The following is an 18553-nucleotide window of genomic DNA, read 5'->3' as shown; positions in this document are numbered from 1 at the left end:
AACCACAGAAAAAGCAAATATGACTCCATTTTTGGCATCAAGACAAAAAGCAAGTATCTTCACAAAATAGGTTCCTTTGTGGAGCAGGAAGCCAGGTTTGCTAAGGGATTCGTTGATATGTATAATTTTAATGTGTCAGCAAATCAATTAGCTACCATTTAATCTCCATTATCTTAGAAAATACATAGAGATATTTCTGTCTGTAAACTTACCATCTAACACAATTCCATATATTTTCATATAATATTATAAAATACATGAGTTCAATTAGATGGAATTTCCTGATTAATATAGAAATCATATTAGTATATATATTAATATAGGATTAATCAGATCGGATCAGTCGCTAAGTCAGCTAGGAAAAAAACTTACCATGTATTTCTATATTTATTAGTATATTATTTCTATATTAATATATTGGATCCAATATATTAATATAGAAATAATATACTAATTAATATAGAAATACATGGTAAGTTTTTTTCCTAGCTGTTCTATTCTTCTAGCAATAATTTCTTGGTACTCAGAAGTCAGTTATTATTATTATAATTTTTGTATACCAAATATATTTGACTTTTGGCCAAATCAAAGCACCAATATCTTAGTATTCATACCTTTGTATTTATCTGGCTCAGAGCACAAGCTTTAACTTGAAGTTTCACATAGTTATCTTCTGTAACAGGAAGATTTTCCTAGAGTCAAATGATAAAATAATTGCACATTCCTTTGAGAATACTGCCTTCATGTTGCAAAAATTTTCATATACAACTGAACAAAATAAAAAAGACTCGAAATCTTACACCTAAGTTAACTGAAAAAGCTACAAACAATTAGTTTATAATATATAATACAAAAAAATGTAGGGAATTTGGGGTAAAAAATTTCAAAAGTCTTAGGGTACTAATCTGAAAATGTACTTCCAAGCTATGGATAAGAATATATGTGCAGGCAATGAACACAGGATAACAAAGTAGAGCAATAAATACTGTCCTTCAGTTCAATTTAAATCTCAAAGCAACATGCGGGGATGTCCTTAAACATATATATATACATAACAGATACACTGTACTGATCATGGAATTTTTTTAATGCTATATAGAAAGTTCTTGAGTGTCACTTGTTGATCTCTACCTTATTTAACATCTGTCTTGGACATTTTAGCATGCCCCATGGGACCTTAGGGTCGAAATACAAACTTGATGGAACTTAATTTACCCCTCATATTCCATAGCTAGATATAACTTCAAAGGCAAAGATATTTCAAACGTTGGTATTTAGTGTCATCCACCAATGACATCAGTAATTAAAATGCTTTCTTCAATCCTTGATATGCCCCAAACTTAGATCAAGTGTTGGCTAGTTGGCTAGAACAGCTACCTGCGCAGTGCCTCCTGTGTTCTATCCAAGTGATCACTGTATTTGACATGAACACAGTATTCTAGGATTTCCCTTTTTAAAACTCAGATTTGATAATATTTGGTAATTATGTGAAGATATTCAGCAGTATCGATAATTTTATACTCATGATTGTGTGAACCTGGTGATATTTCCGAGAGCCAATCAAACCTCTTGAACCTCCATACTGACCCAATGGTAGAAACTAAACTGATTAGACTCCTAATCTAAATGATTTTGGAGTTGTTGAAAGATGAAAAAGAAAAACTGAATTGTGTTCGTTATCCACAGATTCTTATTACTACTATGAAACACACATACAATATGAAATACATACCCATTTAGTTTTTGTCCCTAAACGAAAGTGGCATGTCTTTGGCCTGCCACAAACCTTTCAAACAATCACTAATAGATAAAAATTCTACTCTCTATCCTTAAAGTAGTAAAAAAAAAACTGGAAACCTTTAAAGCTTAGTTCATGAAGTAACTTTGCAATGCTTAGAAGTTAGTGTGAAAAACAATGTTTTTCCACCTCTTTAATTTCACAATATGAAAGTATTTTCTGAAATATGGTTGCAATCTAAAAACTCATTTTATTGTGGTATTCAGAATAAATTGGGTTAATTTTGCAATACATAAGACTACTCAAGTTGTTCAGTTTCTTATTATCTTTTATACTACCACACTGAGGAACTGAAAACTCTTTTGCAGCAACTCTTTTAAAAACATAGTTATACCATATCGACCACTGTTTTCACATAAAATTAAAGTAATTTATAGGGTGCCACTCAAAAATAATTTGTAACAGGGTATTTAAAACTAGGTCTGTGACATTTGTAAAATACACTATCTTGTTCTATCTAAAGATTAAATCATTTTTCTTACCCTTTCTTGGAACACAAATGTTATTTCTTCATTTGTAGAACTTTGTTGAAAATATAAGCCTTTCATAGTCACCTAAAACCGATAACAGAAAAAATATACATGAAATATACTAACCAACAAAACATATGCCAGATAAAGTGAGAGCATAAAAGGAAAAATAGTTCTAAAGGATAAAATGACAGTTTAACTGCAGTCTTCAAATTAGGTAATAGTTCTTGAAAGCAATCAAACAAGAGAATATGCAATAACCTCAGGTATGCATTGGAGAATGGGCTTATAATTCAGCCTTTCACACCAAGACTTAAGTTCATCTCACTATTCAACAAAAATTATGAGATGTACCTGAAAAAAAAAAAAACTGTGCAGGCCAGAGGGCTCAATTTTAATAACCAAAAGTGTCATTTAAAGGGCTTTCAAAGTCTTAAAAAAGTCCACTGGAAAGGAAAAAGTGGACAATCAAGACAGTCATTGAAATTGTGTCCCTAATTCCTCTGTATCCATTTACAAGACATTTGTTGGTGTTCAGTTGCTCAGTCGTGTCCAGCTCTTTGCAACCCAATGGACTGCAGCACGCCAGGCTTCCCTGTCTTTTACCATCTCCCTGAGTTTGCTCAGACTCATGCCCATCGAGTTGGTGATACCATCCAACCATCTCGTCCTCTGTCATCCCCTTCTCCTCCTGCCTTCAATTAAACCTGTATTCTGTGGACATCCTGAAGCATCTCTAAGGATTCCACAATTGTTTCTTTAACTTCCATAGTAATTGTATGACAAGACTTTTTTAATGTAAATTTTATAGAGGTACCATATAAAATCAGAGAAAAGTTCACAGATCCTAAGTATATAGCTCGGTGAACTTTACATAGTGAACATGGCCATGCCATAGCAGGAAACATGTCACTAGAACTCCAGAAGCTCCCTGGTTTCCCTTCTAGTCACTATCCCCCTTCTAAGGATACTCAATATCCTGATATTCAAGTGGAGATGAGCTTTGTCTGTTTTTGACTTTATATAAATGAATTATGCTCCTTCTTTCTCTCAGTATTATGTTTATGAGTTTCACTCATGCTATTGCCTGCAGTTGTATTTATTTCATTCAGTTACATAGTATTCCACTGTATGAATTACTAAATGTCCACTGCACTAAAGATAGACATCTGATGGTTTCCAGTTTAACACTTTTACAAATTATCCTGCTAAGAACATTCTTATACATATTTTTTGATGAAAGTACTACAGTATTATTGAATTTATGAAGGACGAAACTGAGACTTACAGAGGCACATTCCCAGGGTCTCATGGCTCCAGCTGGGCCAGAGCTGAGACAAATCAGATGCTACCAACTCCAAAGTCATTTACCTTTACCATTATACTTAATGGTTTCTATTGAGCTGCTAACATTAGATGTAAAACTAGAACCCTATCTCCTTTAGTTTAGGATTCATAATTAGTAAGTGCTTATTGACATAACTAGCTACATAACTTGCAGAGTTCACTGCAAAATGAAAATGTGGGGAACCTTGTTCAGAAACTAAAATTTCAAGATGGTAACAGTCAAGCATCAAACCAAGCACAAGTGCCTTCTGACTGTGAGTCCAGTGCGACTGCAGAGGTACTGTTCTTATGAAGCTGGCTCTGCAGGCTGAATCGTAATGGGTCTAAAGGATCTTTATAGAGGGTTTTTACTGAGCAGTTCAGCAATGGTTGCTGCTTTCCAGTAGGTGGTAATCAAATGCTGGAACTAACAGAAACGAGTACACATTCTAGACACAAAGAGAATTTACATGTCTCTAGCCTTCTGGTTAAGGAAGATCTGTGTGTGTGTGTGTGTGTGTGTGTACACACATCAATAAGTTTGTCAGGGTTGTCAGGGAGAGGGGAAGAACCTAAGCATAGAACAGCAGCTATGTATTACCGATGACAGAAATCTAACTTCTTCCCAGCTGTCAAGCCATCTAAGATGCGTACCACTGTCCCTGGTTTACCTTACTCCTTCATTCTTCCAACACATCCCGTCTGATCTAGGCAGTATGCACGCGTGTGTGCTCAGTTGTGTCTCTTTGTGACCCCATGACTGTAGTCTGCCAGGCTCCTCTGTCCAATGGGATCCTCTACGCAAGAGTACGGGAGTGGGTTGCCACTTCCTTCTCCAGGGGATCTTCCCGACCCAGGGTCTGCGTCTCCTGCATCGGCAGGCAGATTCTTTACCGCTGTGCCACCTGGGAAGCCAAGTTAACTTCATACCATATGGCCGCCGCTGTCTCCAGGCTCCAGGCCCTGCTTGCTCTCTGAGACTGTGCTGTACTTACTCTACAGATTCTGCAAAGTAAACAAAGCTCAAGTCCTACTCCCTCTCTGAAATCACCTCCCAGTGACACGCAGTCTACTCCATCTGTTCCATGCTTTTAGATTTCATTACATACTGACAAAACCTTGCTTTATTCACTCAACTAGTGGGTTCTCCCAGCTTTGAAGAATCAATATCCCATTATTACTGAATAAATAAAACTCTGCTTCACTCAATCTGGAGCCACTAGAATTGCCTTTTTGAGAAATGAAATAATTACACATCAACACCTTGATTTCAAAACATCTCCCTTTGTGACTCTGGAAGCCACTGTCTTCTCTGCCCACTGCATCTGAAAACATATAGCATCTCTCTCAGATCAGCAGTCACAAGAGTCTCATACTGTATGCACCCCAACTTCAAAGACCCTGGAAGCTGTTTGTATGTACCCGTGGTGTCCCTTAAGGTGACTATTATATACATAATAATGCCCATATTTTTGGTCTGATCATCTAAATAGTTCCCCCAAATTAGGTTATAATCAGCCTGGCTGGCAGAAAAAAGTAATGTTTAGTTGTTGGTTCAATAAGGAACCAGGTGGGAACAAAAACCACCCCTCAAAGTTACAAAGTGAAGAAAAAGAAGTATTTTTCTAAAAGTGACCAGAAGAAAATTGAGGAAATATTATTTATTTTGCAAGCCCAAAAAGGAAAACTGAGTTCTTACCACAGAGAAATGGTACAACAAATGGTATTCAAAACCCACTTAATTTCTTAGGGAATGGTCCAGATTAAATGGAACACTTAATCCATTATTTAATAAAATTTTTATTGAACATAAAGATATTTGCACACAGGAAATAAAATAACTGAACACCTCATAAAATAAAAATATAAATGAAATATATACTATTTATCATGCTATTTCGAAAAATGAATGTCATTAACCTCAAAATTATATATTCTACTATCTGTTCAGTTCAGTTCAGTCCTTCAGTTGTGTCCGACTCTTTGCGACCCCATGAATCGCAGCACGCCAGGCCTCCCTGTCCATCACCAACTCCTGGAGTTCACTCAAACTCATGTCTATCAAGTCGGTGATGCCATCCAGCCATCTCATCTTCTGTCATCCCCTTCTCCTCCTGCCCCCAATCCCTCCCAACATCAGGGTCTTTTCCAATGAGTCAACTCTTCGCATGAGGTGGCCAAAGTACTGGAGTTTCAGCTTCAGCATTAGTCCTTCCAAAGAACACCTAGGACTGATCTCCTTTAGGACAGACTGGTTGGACCTCCTTGCAGTCCAAGGGACTCTCAAGAGTCTTCTCCAACACCACAGTTCAAAAGCATCAATTCTTCGGTGCTCAGCTTTCTTCACAGTCCAACTCTCACATCCATACATGACCACAGGAAAAACCATAGCCTTGACTAGACAGACCTTTGTTGGCAAAGTAATGTCTCTGCTTTTCAATATGCTATCTATGTTGGTCATAACTTGCCTTCCAAGGAATAAGCGTCTTTTAATTTCATGGCTACAGTCACCATCTGCAGTGATTTTGGAGCCCCCAAAAATAAAGTCTGACACTGTTTCCCCATCTATTTGCCACGAAGTGATGGGACCAGATGCCATGATCTTAGTTTTCTGAATGTTGAGCTTTAAGCCAACTTTTTCACTCTCCTCTTTCACTTTCATCAAGAGGCTCTTTAGTTCCTCTTCACTTTCTGCCATAAGGGTGGTGTCATCTGCATATCTGAGGTTTCTGATAATTCTTCAGGTACATCCAGTTTTAAATATATTTGACATAAGTCCACAAATTGAAGATTATGTTCCTAATACTTTAAGTTTTTATAATATCAACATATTAAACCTATTATAAATCTGGAGAAACAAAAATAAATAATTTTTGGTATAAAAGCAGAATAAAGACTTTGCATAAATTAAACACTTACCATAAATAATACCAAGAAAGTAGTTAATGAAAGTACTAATCTTTTAAAGGATTTCTAAAAAAAAAAAAAAATCAACGGGAAGACATTTCAAATGGTTTCCTCTTAGTTACAACAACACGAGCCTCACTTGCTCTTCCCCTGCTATACTTGCTCCCCCAAGGAGCTCATCTATTAATGATTGTAAGTAAAGCCTCTATAGATCAATCCTTATCTGTACCTTCAGACCAAAAGTGTTCTGAGTATCAGCTCAACCTCAAATTCAACAGTCATAAAACCAGACTTACTTTTCCCACCCCCAAATGAGATTTTGTTGTGCCAACTTCAGCCATTGAGGATATCTTAGAATCTCCCATAATTCCCTCCTCTAGGCTTCCTTTTCCTTTTCAATCTCCTGGCTTAAGTGCTCATCTTAGATGTTAGCACAATGATAGGCCAAAATTGTGATGCCTGAGGCCTGGGCTACCGCCACAGGCCGCTGCACGGCTTCTTTCTCTCCCCTGTGGACAACACACCTGTGGACAACTTCAAAGTCCAGATTCTTATGTGTTCAAATTTTCATTATTCCCAACACAAACTTCATAATACAGTGAAGTATTATGCTTCACCCACCCTCTTTTTTACTTTAAGGAAAGCAGACAAACTGTCAAGCAGCTGGGCTACTTTAAAAAAAACAACAACAGATGAAGTCAGCTCTGAAATGTGGCCCTATTATGCTCATCATCTTGCCAGGCTGAGTAAATCTTCAGTTATACTGAAGAGGTGCTTAAGTTTTAACCATGTTCTTACCCACCTGTGGGACTTTTCACACATATCCACATATCAGGTAAAGAAGAATGTTAAACCATGTACCCATAAAACCTATTACGGTCAACAAAACAGTAACAAGCTGGAGGTCTGGTTCAAATACCACATACTTTGCAGGCTGTAGAGGAGACAGGTAGTCCTATCTGGACAGGCCAGTTCTGCTTCCTAAAGAGGAAGGGACATCTCTACACTGTACTGGAGACAGTCTCCAGAAATCTATAAATTCCAAGGACACTCGACATAAACAATGAATACACTGGCGTTATACACTGTACTGCTCTCCTGTGCCTGTTACAGGATGGGCATGGGAGGCGCTGTGGTGGGGGCGCACACCGAGCTGAACTCTGGAAAGCCTAGCTAGTAGCACGTATCAGAAGAACTTTTCACTTTCACATTTTAGGTATTCAAAACTTAGGCAGATGTATGAAGTGACATGGCCCCTATTACTAGATGGATTTAAACTAGAGGCTGCTGCTGCTGCTAAGTCACTTCAGTCGTGTCCGACTCTGTGCGACCCCATAGACGGCGGCCCACCAGGCTCCCCCGTCCCTGGGATTCTCGAGGCAAGAACACTGGAGTGGGTTGCCATTTCCTTCTCCAATGCATGAAACTGAAAAGTCAAAGTGAAGTCGCTGATTCGTGTCCAACTCTAGCGAACCCATGGACTTTAGCCTACCAGGCTCCTCCGTCCATGGGATCTTCTAGGCAAAAGTACTGGAGTGGGGTGCCATTGCCTTCTCCAAACTAGAGGCTGGATACACATTTACAGCAGCATCATAAAGGAGATTCAAGCATCAGTTGAGGCGGATGGGGATGAGATGACCATATCAGTCTTCTGATTATGAGAGTCTAGATTTATATGGACATTATCAAGACATACTTGATTGAATTTGTATACAAGTGTGGCATCCTCTTGACACTTCACATAAGCTGAGATCTAAAGATAGGTGAAGAATTAGGAAAGGAAAATAATTTTTTAATAAAGGCTTTATGTGGAAGCCAGACAAGAGGCATTTAATTAGCTACGTCAAACTGTTGCCTATCCATGCAACAAGTGGCTTCCAACAATGACCTCTTTTGAATCTCAAAAGAATTTCTGATTAATTCTCCTCCCTCCAAGAGAGCTTAACTTTTGTTATTTGCTGATTTACAAAATACCTTTTCACTTAAGAATTCTTACTAGTGGACCCCCTTGCCAGTACTGCTTGGGGGTGGGTAGTGGGTGGTTTGGGAAAGTGGGATGGTCATTAATTCGTAGATTAGAAGTCACTGCTCCAGTTTGTATTCGATGTAGGGCCATTTAATACAGTAAGATTCAGAATGACAGAAACGTAACTTTCATTTATATTTCTGAGTTGGCATTCCATTTTTCCATACTGTACTCCTGGAGAACAGTGGAGCCCATGGCGCCATGAATGCCAGTCTCCCTTCCCGCTGGCTTAGTCATGTGGCACTGGGACAAGGCACGGGATGAGGAAGGTAAACTGAGGGTCCTCCCTACTGTTACTACACTCTCCCTCCTCGCCAACCGACGCAAGGGATCCTCTTCTCCACAGACCAATCTTACTGCAGTCTGCCAACGTTTATTTAATTCTCTAAATCACTATAGGCTCTTTAATCATTACTTACTTCAGATGCAAAGTAGGAACTGTACTTTTGATTAAATATTTACTAATAAATTCACCATCAAGGGAAAATATTAATGAGATGTCATCTTTACAATGTACAAGAAGAAAATCATTTTGCAAAAATATTAAATAAGGATGTATTTGAACTATTCCATGTGAAGTTCGCATGAGCAAGAAAAGATTCACTTTTATCAATGAATGAAAGATTTCACCAAAAACAAACCCCCAAAACATTGTGATTGCAAGGTGAAACACTTTAAGAATTCCCAAGCCTTCTTTCAAAGAGGTACACAGATGAACCAAGACACACTACTGTCCAGCATATAGTACTGATTGAAAGGCCTATATATCTCCTTGAGGTTTGGAATGCTCTTCTTCAATTCAGAACTTTGATATTGAATGGACAGCACAGAGAGTTGTAAGACTGCCAAAATAGTTCACTACAACTGAGGGAACTTTGCCTTGTATGGTGAACCCCCTCTGTCTGAAATCTGAATGTCTCAGGATTAGCCATAAACTAGAGCAGAGGCATCAATGAATTGAAATTAGTGACAAAATGTAGTAATTATACACTGTGGTGATTGATGGATAGGATTTAGAAGTCCTAAGTGACCATACTTCTGAATACTGGCTTTTCTACTTATTCAGTGTATGACCCACATACACTGCTGCTGCTGCTAAGTCGCTTCAGTCGTGTCCGACTCTGTGCAACCCCATAGACAGCAGCCCACCAGGCTTCCCTGTCCCTGGGATTCTCCAGGCAAGAACACTGGAGTGGGTTGCCATTTCTTTCTCCAATGCGTGAAAGTGAAAAGTGAAAGTGAAGTCACTCTGTCATGCCCGACTCTTAGCAACCCCATGGACTGCAGCCTTCCAGGCTTCTCCGTCCATGGGATTTTCCAGGCAAGAGTACTGGAGTGGGGTGCCATTGCCTTCTCTGCCACATACACTAAATACTTTCAACTATCTGGGCCTTAAATTCTACACCTGTAAAACAGGGACAGTAACAGAAAGGCTTAAATAATACATGCAAAGCACTCAGTACAATACCTGGCACATAGGAAGTGTTAAATGAATGCTGGATATTCGTGCTATTATTTCTGTAAATTGAGTTGAGACCTGGTAAAGTACTTCCAAAGTCCATCTCACAGAGCAGTAAGGGGTTTTGTCAGGGGCAACCTAAGATTTAACAGCTTTTAATTTCTGCAGTGGGTTGTATCATCCAGTAGCCCTTGAACTGTGCCTAGTCAGAACTGAGATGTACTGTTAGCATAAGATGTCCATTAGGTTTCTTCAAATGTGAAGAAAATGAGAGAATGTACAAAATCTTGATTTTTAAACATTTGATTGAGTGCTGATATGATAATATTTTAGATATACTGGGTTAAATAAAACTCTAGCATTAATTTCACATATTTCTCTTTATTTTTTTTTAAAAAGTGGCTCCCATTAAATGTGCAAAACCTTGCTGCCCATAACCTGGACTAGCAGCACCCGAGAGCTTGTCAGAAATGGAGATTCTCAGGGCCCGCCCACACCCACAGCATCATAGTCTGCACTTCAAAACGGTTCTGAGGTGATTTTCACGCGTTGCTCCAGAGTATTCCTCCGTTTAGCTTAAATCTGGAGGGCAAATCTGGACCTAGAGTTACATAAAACCGAATGCCCCTGCTTTACGTAATTGTTCAACGGGGGGAAAAAAAAAGTGACGGAGGAGAAAGCAGTAGTATAGAAGTAGTAAGCCAGAAAGAAAAAGAAACTCAGAAGTATAGAAACAAAAAGACGCGGGAGTGGGTAAAATCCAACCTGGGAGTCTCGGTGGAAGGGAACTTCGAGACTTTTGCTTCCATGAAAGTGGAGGAAGATGCAAACTGAAATAACATCCACTATCAAAACCAGTAAAAACCAGGAAATCGTCAGGCAAATCAAGTCTCTCCCGCCCCTCAGCGGCCTCAGCTAAGCCAGCTAGGCCTGAGCCCGAGAGGTGTTAAGAAGGTTGGGGTGCAACGGAAACCACCCTGCGCCCCAGGGCTGGACGGTCCCGCGGGGCGTCTCCCGAGCTTCCGCCCAAAGGCCGGTTTCCCAAGACACGTAGCGCGTCTCCCGGTGCTCACCTGGCTCGGAGCGGCACTAACGGCCTGCAGCTTCACCTCCGCCACCTTCTCGCCCCTCAGCAGAGGGCCCGCCCCCTAAGCGCCAGAGCCTGTTCCCATTGGTCAGGCCGCTCGTCAGTCTCGGACTCTAGAGACCGCCATAGCAACCGAACGCGGAACTACATCTCCCGGCATGCTCTAAGGCGACGCGTCTGGGGGCTTCCAACTAATGCGAGAAGACCGCCATAGCAACCGAACGCGGAACTACATCTCCCGGCATGCTCCAAGGCGACGCACCTGGGGCTACCAATCAATGCGCGAAGTCCTAGAGGCCGAGGGGTTCAGCTTTATGTAAATATGTTCAAGACCACACCCTTCCTCATTCCAACCGTATCCCCATCACCTTCCTGGGACTGTGCCCCGCCCTCCTTGTTCCTCCACATTGTTCTCTCCTGTGACACCTGCCGTTAGTTAGTTGAAGGCGTCCTAACATGTACCTCGCCTCGCACAGCAACAGCCAAATGGCACCGAGACCATGGAACAAAACGTCCCGAAGCCCCACACCAGACGCCTCTAGGCACGTCGGGAAACCCTACGCCAGACGCCCGCTTCGGGAAAGGGGGCGAGGCGGCGGCGGGCGGGGGGTGGGGGGGCGGTTGGGGCGACCAAGTCCCGCCCCTTCTGAGCTTGCTGATTTGTCGATCCGTCTATCACTCCCTCCTCTTCCAGATTTTTTTTTTTTTCAGTTGCGTTTCCCCCGTGGTGGGCGGGGCTAGATGAGGGGGCGGGAGGAGGTGTGAGTCCTTTCTTCCGATTGGTTGTTTTTTCATTGTCCCCACCCACCCACCGTGGGCGGAGACGGAGGGGAGGAGAGGGCGCGGGGGAGGCAGGTCCCGGGGGAGATGAGGAGATAGGCGGGAGCGAGGGACTGAGGGAGGGGAGCGAAGGAAGGCCGAGAGCTGAGGTGGAGACGGGAGGGCGCGCAGCTTGGTTGCTCGGTAGTACGGCGGCTCGCGAGGGAGAATCCCGGGCGGACTCCGGGACGCCCCGAGAGGCGGGCGGGGATGGTGTGCGGGGCTGCGGCTCCTGCGTCCCCTTCCCGCGGCGACTGAGCTGCACTGATTTTTTTTTTGTCCCCCTGAGGCGGCAGCGTGGACCCGCCTGGAGATGAGGTGAGGAGAGGGCTGGACCGCGTCGGCCTGCTTTGCACCGGGCAGGCGGCCGGGGCGAGGGTGGGCGCGATGGCCGCCCGGGACGCCCGTCCACCCTCCCTCCCCGACCCCGGGGCCGGTGTGCGAGTCCCTCCCGGCGCCCTTCACCCTGAGCCGCGCACCCGGGAGGCGCCCCTGTGCCTCGTCCTTCCCATCCTCCCTAGCCGCCGGGGGTGGCTGGGTGGGTGGTGGTGGTGGCGGCCGGCTGGCACGCGCCGGGAGGCCGGGGCTCCGCGGCGGACAGAGGCTGGGGGTGGGCGGCGGCCGCGGGACGGGCTTCGGGGGATTGAATGGGCATCGGTCGCCGTGGCTGGCCGAGCTGGGGGGAGGTCCCGTCCTTTCTCCAGGGGCACGCGGGGCGGTGGGGTCCCTTGCAGGGCTGACCTCGCTGCCCGCGGTCGCCCGAGTGGGGCGGGCCGGCCGAGCCTCGCCTCCCCGCCAGGCTGCCGGGGATCCGGAATGCCCGGCCTCTCCTCCCCGGCTCATCCCTTCTCTCTCCTCCGCCCGCAAAAAAAAAAAAAAAAAGAAAAAGAAAAAAACTACCCTGTCAGTGAAGGGCAGTCAATGCCGTTTTGGCCCCGCGTCCTCCTGCTGGTACTGACTTGACTCCGGTGGTATTTCACAGAAAGCGGCTCATCCTTTCAAGGGGGGAGCGCGTCCCTGGTGTCGGCCGCTTCCCTTTCCCCTTCTTTACGCATTGACACGGTTTTACAGTGTGGACCGAAGCCACAGTTACCAGGCTCTGTCTGGCTTGACCGAGGAAAATGCAATCAGAATCCCCAGGAAAAGGTAACCGACGAGGAATGGGGTTGCGCCTTTCCCTCTTACTTCTTGTTTGCCTTTTGGATTAGGAAGCACCTTCGTAGATTACATTTCCTATGGGCATCTTTTGTTGTGATTCAGTCTAAAGGCTTTGCTTTTGAAAAAAACCATTAGGGGCGTCTGTGTTGAGTTGAAGGCTCTGGAGATTTTTTGATAGCCTCTGAATATGAAAGTTTCCTTTAGAACTTTGCCATCCTCGGTGCTATTCTGGAGGCAGCACCAGCCTGAAAATTTAAATAGATGCGACTCCAAATAGTTGCGTTTCTTTGTGCTTAATCTGCTGGCGTCCTGCTCTTAATGTTTACGTGGTCGGGACGTCCAAATAATAAAAACAAGTGCAATAAAAAGTATAGATAATAATAAGTACCGTGCCAAAAGTGCATCTGGAAAATCTCAATTCTGTCATCGGGGAGGCAGTTTTTACTAATCCCTTTGAAAGGATGAAGACCAGGCTCAGAGTTTATGTAGTGGACAGGATCTGAGGGTAGGAAATGGGACCATGGAGCCAGCAGCCCGGCTGGTTTATGTAGTGCTACTCTTACTGTCTGAAATAGGAATATATTTGTTGGGATACCTTTATTTTTAATATGACTTAAGGTGCAGAAGCTTAGTACCCCCTCTAAAGTTAGGATTTCTACTTATTATGGAGAATAAAATACTGTGTTTTGTTTCTAAATTTTTAATAGTTCACCTGAAATATTTATGTTATTTTTATGATTGTTTGCTTATAACAAAAGAAAAAAAACATTTTTCAATATTGAGTTATTTCTGTAGGACAGTTGTAAAGAACTCAAAAACTTTAGGTAATCCAAATTCAGAAATGAAGGACACTAATTTAGTGATGGTCCAAAAGCTATTTAAGACTATTATAAGTAGCTCCAGTAGGGTGAATTTCTGATAGAATTGTTTTTGAAGGCTATTTCTTTATTTAAGAATGTATCTATTGAAATTTTTGAGGCACATGGTACCTTCACAAAAGTCTGTTATTATTCTGCCTGAGTAAGAGAGGAAATGAACACATTTTTGATGTACTTTGGAACTCTGTGGATTGTTCAGATACTAAGCATTGTGAAATAGGGCATAAAATGAGTGGTAGCAAGTTAGTTCCCTGAAATGTTTGTCTCTCTTAGCTTTTTTTTTTTTCAATTGACTAGCAATTTCCTTTTTCTTAATGTTTATCCCTCTATTATCGGAAATAAAACTCTGCTTAAATTCATGTTTTCTCCAAATAACTAGATTGAGGCAAACTCAAATCTCCATAAAGGGGGTTAAGGAGGAGGTGCCATTAAATCCCTCTACTCTTACTCAGCTTTAATGTGGATTTGTGAATTATAGGGAATTAATTACAGGTCGGTTGGGTTTATATTACTCAGTCCACATTCCACTGCCGTAGGGCTCTTCTCTTGTGAATGATCTTTCTCTTCTGAATAGTTCCACTTACTGGCAGGTTTCTCAACTCTAGACCTCAGATCACTTACATCAACATAACCTGAAGTTCTTGGTAAAAATACAGACTCCTGGAATCTGATTTCCAACAAGCTCTGCAGGAAGTTTTCTTACACAGTAGCATTGGAGAACCACTGGCATTGTGGTTGCTTCTCACTGAGTGGCCCCAGACCATGTCCTGAAGAGGATGGCATGTTTTTCAAGTGACAGAATAACTTTCATACCTTGGACGTCTAATAAAACACCATGGCCTTCAGATATGTAAGGCACCTGTAATAATACATCTCAGAAGGGCAGAGATCACTGTACCTCCTAGAGTAGTGCCTGGAGGAACTCTATGAAATATTTGGGTGAATTACGTCACAGTGAGGCCACACCTTTAAACTTTTACTTGTAAAGTTCATCTTATCATTTCATAGTCACTTTATAAACTGTTTATAAGTACCACACCCCAGTCATTTCTGTAAGTTTGGTTGGCTCTGAAAGGAGAGAACCTTTCCCAAGCATAACTCAAGATGATAAGCTGAAAAGAAGGCTCCTAGCAAAATGTTTGCTTAGACTCAAAATGTAAATTTAAGTCACAGCATAATGGTAAATTATTTGCTATCAGTACATCAAAATGCCATTTTATAGCCTATGATAAGTCCAACATAATGCAATAAAAAATTGGTTTTTCCCAAAATAAAGAAAATTAGTAATTTTCCAATTTTATTTTTCATACTCCTAATATATGACCTTCACTCCTTTCTGTCAGAGCCCAGCATAGGCCCCATAAATAACAGCTTCTGCTGTGTAGTTGAGGGTATGGATAGTTAAGAGTGCAACCTCTAGAGGATATTGGGTTTGACCATACATAGTCTGACTTTACCAGCTCAGCTGGTAAAGAATCCGCGTGCAATGCAGGAGACTCCAGTTGGGTTCCTGGGTGAGGAAGATCCCCTAGAAAGGGGATCGGCTACCCAGTCCAATGTTCTTGGGCTTCCCTGGTGGCTCAGATGGTAAAGAATCTGCCTGCAATTCTGGAGACCTGGGTTTGATCCGTGGGTCGGGAAGATCCCCTGGAGGAGGGCATGGCAACCCACTCCAGTCTTCTTGCCTAGAGAATCCCCATGGACAGAGGAGCCTGGAGGGCGACAGTCCATGGGGTTGTGAAGAGTCAGACATGACTGAGCGGCCAAGCACCACACAGCACGGTCTGTGACTTTGATCTAGTCACCTAACCTCTCAGTCGGAGAAGGCAATGGCACCCCACTCCAGTACTCTTGCCTGGAAAATACCATGGATGGAGGAGCCTGGTAGGCTGCAGTCCATGGGGTTGCTAAGAGTCGGATACGACTGAGCAACTTCCCTTTCACTTTTCACTTTCATGCATTGGAGAAGGAAATGGCAACCCACCCCAGTGTTCTTGCCTGGAGAGTCCCAGGGACGGGGAAGCCTGGTGGACTGCCGTCTATGGGGTCACATAGAGTCGGACATGACTGAAGCGACTTTGCAGCAGTAGCAGCAGCCTCTCAGTGCCTCAGTTTTCTCAGCTGAAAATGGGAATTGTTGTAGTAAAATGTAATACTTCTAGGACTTCCGTGGTGGTCCAGTGGTTAAGAATCTACCTGTCAGTGCAGTGGACATGGGTTCGATCCCTGGTCCGGGAAGATTCCACGTGCCACGCATGGCACAGCTAAGCCCAGTGTGACGCAGCGGCTACCCCACATGCCCCAGAGCCTGTGCTCCGCAAGAGGAGAAGCCCACGCACCACAACTGTAGCTGTGCGGTGCTGTGCCGTGCCGTGCTTTAACCCCAACCCTTTACCATCGAAGCCACCAGGGACGCCCTGGTTGCGCCCCTGCCGCAACTAAAGAAAGCAGCATGGAAGACCCAGCACGGCCAAAATTTTAAAAATTAAATTCAAGTACAATAATTTTAAAAATTTAATACTTCTAAGTTCTCACTTAAGTTCTTGAGACACATTCATTTAATATATGTTAGTTATGATGATGATAAAATATTGAGATATATAAAAATGTATGAAACTCTAGTCTGTTCAGTTTTTGTACGAATGTACTTTATTGTAGTAAGTAGAACCCATTGCTTAAAAAGAAGTCTCTTGCTAATTTCCTGGCACTGAATATGTGTAATTTTAAAATTACAGTAATAACTAAACATTAAAAGTAACTAATAAAACATCAGGTTCTATGCAGATTTTTCTCTAAATAAAGATAAGCCTGTCATCCCTCTCAGCTTAATAGTACTATTTCAGAAGGAATCTGTTAATCAGTTAGATGATCCCTTGTATTTTAAAGAATTGCATGTTTGTGGTAGAACAATTGAAATACAGGAAAGTAAAGAGTAAAAAACCATAAAATACTTAGAGGCCCACTGCCTGAATACATTTCTCTCCAAGCTGTGTTTTCTCTGTGCTATTTGTCAGTATATATAACTTAGGGTAGCAAATATGGGATCCTGGTATACATTTGGTTGTTTCCTAACCTGTGCTTCTTAGCATCTCATTATGAATCTTTTCTTCTCTATGTAGTCAGTTGTAATGTTGACCAAATAATATTCCATTTTGCGGATCTATGATTTATTTATTTATTTGGCTGTGTCGGGTCTTCCTTGTTAATACATCCTCCGTTGCCCAAGGCATGTGGGATCTTGGTTCCCTGTCCAGGGATTGAACCCACATCCTCTGAATTGGAAGGTGGATTTTTTACCTCTGGACCACCAGGGAAAGTCCCCAGCCAATTTGTTTTTATTAAACATTATTTTTCTGCCACTGCTATTATCATTATCTCTGCAATAACTGTCCTCCATGCATCTCTATATATCTTTGAGATTTTTTTTTTTCCTTTAGGATAAATTTCTAGAGGTGTGATTTAAGATCAAAGTACATATTATGGTTTAAGGGTTTTTGATACATCCTTTCAGTTAGTCATTTAGAAAGGTTGTAGCAGTTTACACTCAGCATGTTGTATAAGAGTGCCATGTCCCTCCCCCTTGCTTTTTTTTGAGGACTGACTTAATAAGTGACCAACCTAGGGAATTGTTTTATCTTTAGAAAGAAAAATGGGTTGTTATTGTGACCATGTTGGTGATGTGATCTGGAAGCTGGAAATTCATACACCTGTAAGAATAATACCTAACACTTATCAAGTCTGTTTACAGCATTTTATAAGCATAAACTCACTTAATATTTACAAATTCTCGTTTTTTAGATGAATGTGACTTGAGAACCAAAATACCCTCTGTTAAGTCACAGGAGCCAGTAAGTGACTGCAGAATGGTTACTCTAGAGCCCAAACTCCACAGTGCTGGACTGCCTCTTGCCTGCAAATGTTGTATGGGTGTTGGGGGACTTTTTGCATTCCTGATTTCTGTTTGAGACTAACCTAGCAGTTTCCTGGCATGTATTCATTTATAAAGTAGCTGGCACACAGATTCAAAGCCCTCTCAGTAAGGAGTTAGTCTCAAAACTTAGCTCATAAATAAGCCTCCTGTCTTGTCTAGCATTCACCTCTGAAAGCAGTATGCTACCCTTTATTCTGTAGTAATTTTCCTAACACCCCTCCCCCACCCCCATATGAAAAACAGGATCAGAGTCACAGAGGAGACTAGCACAGTTGGAAAAGGCAGTTTACTTGTTGTGGACCTGCCTTGGAAACACAAGACAAGTGGGCTTAGGGACAGAAGTGAGCTTAGGGACGCAGCCGGGAGCCTGTACAAACATTTCCACATCAGCCTTGTTGGAGAATTGAAGTGTCTGGTGGAAGTTCAGTTCAGGAATGCAAGGCCTTACTGTAGAGATGTCACCCATCCACTGGGAGATTGTTGTTGTTGTTGTTTTTCTTTTAAAAACGCTTCTAAAGTGTGATGGTAGAAGATCATTGATGTTTTCTTGCTAATGACTAGGCTGCTAACACGGAGAAGGCCATGGCACCCCACTCCAGTACTCTTGCCTGGAAAATCCACGGACGGAGGAGCCTGGTAGGCTGTAGTCCATGGGATCGCTAGGAGTCAGACACGACTGAGCAACTTCACTTTT

General features: G+C 42.4%; 2 protein-coding genes across 12 annotated transcripts in view; one reads left to right on the top strand and one right to left on the bottom strand.

Annotated features, from left to right (window-relative positions):
• CRYZL1 (crystallin zeta like 1) overlaps positions 1-11177 on the bottom strand; it is a 34058-nt gene extending 22881 nt beyond the window's left edge. Inside the window, exons 1-3 of one of the 4 annotated variants that reach the window (XM_055567664.1) lie at positions 11060-11177; positions 2281-2352; positions 615-692 (exon numbers count right to left, since the gene is read on the bottom strand). In XM_055567664.1, the coding sequence (XP_055423639.1) occupies positions 615-692; positions 2281-2346 (144 nt within the window). In that variant the 5' untranslated portion in view covers positions 2347-2352; positions 11060-11177. Of the gene's footprint in view, positions 1-614; positions 693-2280; positions 2353-10751; positions 10938-11059 lie in introns of those variants that run through there. The other 3 variants (XM_055567665.1, XM_055567662.1, XM_055567663.1) reach the window with 3 other exon arrangements.
• A 768-nt stretch (positions 11178-11945) lies between these two features.
• ITSN1 (intersectin 1) overlaps positions 11946-18553 on the top strand; it is a 244199-nt gene continuing 237591 nt past the window's right edge. For 6 of the 8 annotated variants that reach the window (XM_055567645.1, XM_055567641.1, XM_055567642.1 and 3 more), the window contains exon 1: positions 11946-12210. Coding sequence is in view for 1 of the 8 variants with exons in the window: in XM_055567641.1 (XP_055423616.1) it covers positions 12206-12210 (5 nt within the window). In the remaining 7 variants the exon portion in view is untranslated. Of the gene's footprint in view, positions 12211-12874; positions 13039-18553 lie in introns of all 8 variants that reach the window. The other 2 variants (XM_055567635.1, XM_055567637.1) reach the window with 2 other exon arrangements.

Source organism: Bubalus kerabau, chromosome 2 (assembly GCF_029407905.1).
Source record: "Bubalus kerabau isolate K-KA32 ecotype Philippines breed swamp buffalo chromosome 2, PCC_UOA_SB_1v2, whole genome shotgun sequence".
NCBI classification, from domain to species: domain Eukaryota; kingdom Metazoa; phylum Chordata; class Mammalia; order Artiodactyla; family Bovidae; genus Bubalus; species Bubalus kerabau.
Note: the sequence above shows the minus strand (reverse complement) of the source record. Positions and strands in the feature narration are given on the sequence as shown.